The following is a 3,420-nucleotide window of genomic DNA, read 5'->3' as shown; positions in this document are numbered from 1 at the left end:
TTGTGGATCACTAAATAAATGATGCTAATATGATATGGAATGCAGGAAAAAGGGTTGTGAGGAGGAGGAATGGTAACACTGGCATACTTAAATTCATAGGAGAATTTATCATATGCTTTCTTATAGGACCTGGATATAACTTTTGGGTCTACCATATGCCAGCTCCATGACATGACACAGGTCATGTTACTCAAGCCTCTGCTTCCTTTAGTGCTGATAATGTGCTACATAGCATTACATAATGATTAAATAAGATAATACAAGTAAATCATTCAGGACCAGATTTTGAAATATGGTAAGCACCCAAGACAGAATAATGTATTACTATACATAAATGTAAAAGAGGATGAATCAGTAGATACAAGCTGAAGAAAGATGAGTTAAGTGTTTCTACAGGATCCAGAGAGGCAAGGTTATAAATGTTTTAGGGAGGATCAGTCATGCATAAGAGGAAGGATGCTTCATCTGAAGGACTGTAAAAGTTGTAAGGGTGATTTTCTACAGGGAATTTGCAGTCTCAGAGCGGCTTCAGCAGCAAGCCATGTGTTGTTGGTAACGTGAAGCCTTCCTCCAGGGAGAACTCTGTGAAGCTGCACACCACATGCCATCTAGTATGGCCTGAATCCTAGTGCCCTGTGACCCCTGAGAGTTACTCACCGATATATACAGCCCATTTCCACAACTGCTTATCACTATACATTTGTCCAGGACCAATCTTCTCGGAACCATACATCAGTGTTTCTCTAGTTTCTCTATACCTGGTGGATCATTCCTGCTTAGTATTCAAATACAACATATCTGCTCCATGCACATGAGCTGCATTCCCCAGTGTTATCCAAAAGCCTAGGATCTGTCCCATTCAAGCATTTCTAGGGAATGTGGGACCATCACACTTGAGAAAAGCTACAGTGAACCTCACTCCTCTCTCACAAGGCTGACTCCTGAGAGCAGCCCTTTGCTGAAGGGAAGGTGCCTCATGCTACGCATTATCATCAGAACTTTAGACGTCAATCCCACTAACTTCTCTTTTCCCCTTTCCTCCACCTAGAGACAAGATTTTTCACTGGGAACCATATTTTGTAGCAACCAACATTGTTCAGTCATAGTTTCAAGGCAAGGCCATGTTTTTCTTGTTAATATCAATGAATAATCTGTGTTGTACAAATCTAACAGTGTTTTTCTAATCTCAAAACTGATTTTATAATATTATGACCCAAAACTCTTCAACATGTACATATTTAATATATTCTAATTGAATGCTTACAATAACTTCTTTCCCTTTATTAAGACCAAGACAAAAATCTAACATTGAAAACAAAACACCCTAGAAAGCATCTTTGCTTTAGTTTATATTTAAAAACCAAACTTGTGTTCTGTGAAATAACCAAACCAGTGATGTCAGGTTCTGCTATGAGAGCCATTTCAAGTGATCCGATAATCTCAAGCCATTGCTTGAGATAATAGTAACCATCCAACTCTTTCAAGGCCCCTCTTTCTAAATATCCCATGACTCTAAGCCTGAGATGTGAATAATGTCATACAAGGCAAAATAACACTTTACCTGGTGGAGCAGTTGCCTGGGAAGGATCGCCATAGTGCCCATAATGAGGTGGAGAGAGGCCTATTCCTGGCTGGGACTGAGAATAGGGCGGTGTGGCCACATAACCTTGTTGACTCATTATGAAAATATCATTCCAAAGGACAATTCCACCAAAGAACCCTGCAACAGAAAAACAAAACATAGCGAGAAGCTCAGTTATTGAATTCTAGTGCACATACAAGCACTGCTTATAAATTTATGATGCTTAGAGGTAAAGTACAGGCATCACGTGCATGAGGTACATCATATCATACAAAAATCATATCACTATCTCTTAAAAAAGGGTTTAACTACATAGCTCTTCACAACTTAGTAATACCACTTTCATAATCCTGGGCAAATTCTCGGTCGTAAAACTTGAACAACAATTGCCAACCACTTTTTCACTGGAAGCCTGAAGGGTCTCACAAACAGCCTCTGCTAAGTGTTCCAGCTGTGTCTTTGCTTTTGTATTCCTCGAACACATCTCAGCACACACGTCAATGGATAGTAGACCACCGAAACTACAAGAGGGCTGCAACTCGCCGATTTATGACTCGGATCTGTCCTAGTGCTCTCCTTATTATAAATTTCAATCTACTAGTTGGGACAAGAGAAATCCTAGTACAAAAAATATAACAGAAGGTAAAGTTGGCAGTAGTCTTTTTATGTCTCAATTTAACCAAGCCCAGTGACAAGTATAAGAGTTTAAGAGTTAGCAGTGGTTTCTCTGTTAAAGATGACAGAATTTCTTTCTGGATTAATGCTAGTACACCTCTAAGAACATCTGCACCTATATTTAAGGAACTAAAAAAAAACTGTAATTCCATGTACAAAAGTGCACACAAATGCAACATTCATCGTGTGTCTACTCAGAGCCCAAGCGTCAACTTGCTTAAATTTTTTATTTTCCCAGATTTTACAAAATCTTATGTCATAAGAAGCTTTTCGGCAAACATTTTACAACACGATGGGAAGTTGTCTGAAGTGTGGCAAGAGGAGTAGGTGTTCACTCTGGGTCTGCCAGAACCTAGCTGTGCAACATCCAGTAAGCCAGGAACCTCTCTGGGTTCCAGTTCCAGACAGAAACCTTCCAAAGGAAGCTTCCAAGAGTTTTCGCGTAGAAAACTTCCTTTTATCCTGCCCTGTCATATGTAGTCTTCAAAAGCAAGGGAAGGATTGGTGATACCTGCTAAGACTTGGAATCCTTCTATACCCAGGGAAGGGTGTTAACATTTACATTTTAAAAGTCTAAAATTTATGATTTGGTTGAATTTTCATATTAAGTTATGTTTCCAAAACCAATGCAATCAAGTAAAAAAAGTGATGAGGCTGCTGCTAGGTCAGGGAGAACTAAAAAGAACAGCGAAGCGCGCAAAGGCTTGCAGGTCCACTTTGTTCCAGACACTCCGCCTCCTTCCACTTAGCGGAGGGAGACGTGGCAGCCCGAGCTCGGTCCAGCTCAGGAAGCCGGCACCGCGCACCGACGCGCAGCCTGTTGCTGGGCGACCCGGCCGGGCAGCGCCGTCCGAGGCCCGGAGGCGCAGGAAGCGCCGGTCCCTCTGGGGGTCCCGGGGAATTGGCTTCCTCCGGCCACCACTGTGCCACGTCAAACTTCCTCACCCCAGCCCCAAGTTGCAGGGACCTGACTCAGCCCCGGGAGGCGACGTGGCACCAGGCCACCTGGCGCAGCAGGCCTGGGCCGGATCCGGGAGCTCGCATCCCGCAGGACCCGGCCCACGGCCGCCCGCGACCCGCCGGGAGCCCCCGGGTCTGGGCCCCCACCGGCGTCGCCGGGGCTGACACGTCCACCGCCAGCGCTGGGCGAGGACGCGGCTGCC

At 44.1% G+C, this 3,420-nt stretch overlaps 1 protein-coding gene across 2 annotated transcripts in view; it reads right to left on the bottom strand.

Annotated features, from left to right (window-relative positions):
- Sec24d (SEC24 homolog D, COPII coat complex component) overlaps positions 1-3,420 on the bottom strand; it is a 101,100-nt gene that overhangs the window by 95,393 nt on the left and 2,287 nt on the right. For both annotated transcript variants that reach the window (XM_004644252.3, XM_004644253.3), the window contains exon 3: positions 1,562-1,720. In XM_004644252.3, the coding sequence (XP_004644309.1) occupies positions 1,562-1,679 (118 nt within the window). In that variant the 5' untranslated portion in view covers positions 1,680-1,720. The remainder of the gene's footprint in view (positions 1-1,561; positions 1,721-3,420) is intronic.

Source organism: Octodon degus, unplaced genomic scaffold (assembly GCF_000260255.1).
Source record: "Octodon degus isolate 3935 unplaced genomic scaffold, OctDeg1.0 scaffold00196, whole genome shotgun sequence".
NCBI lineage: Eukaryota > Metazoa > Chordata > Mammalia > Rodentia > Octodontidae > Octodon > Octodon degus.
Note: the sequence above shows the minus strand (reverse complement) of the source record. Positions and strands in the feature narration are given on the sequence as shown.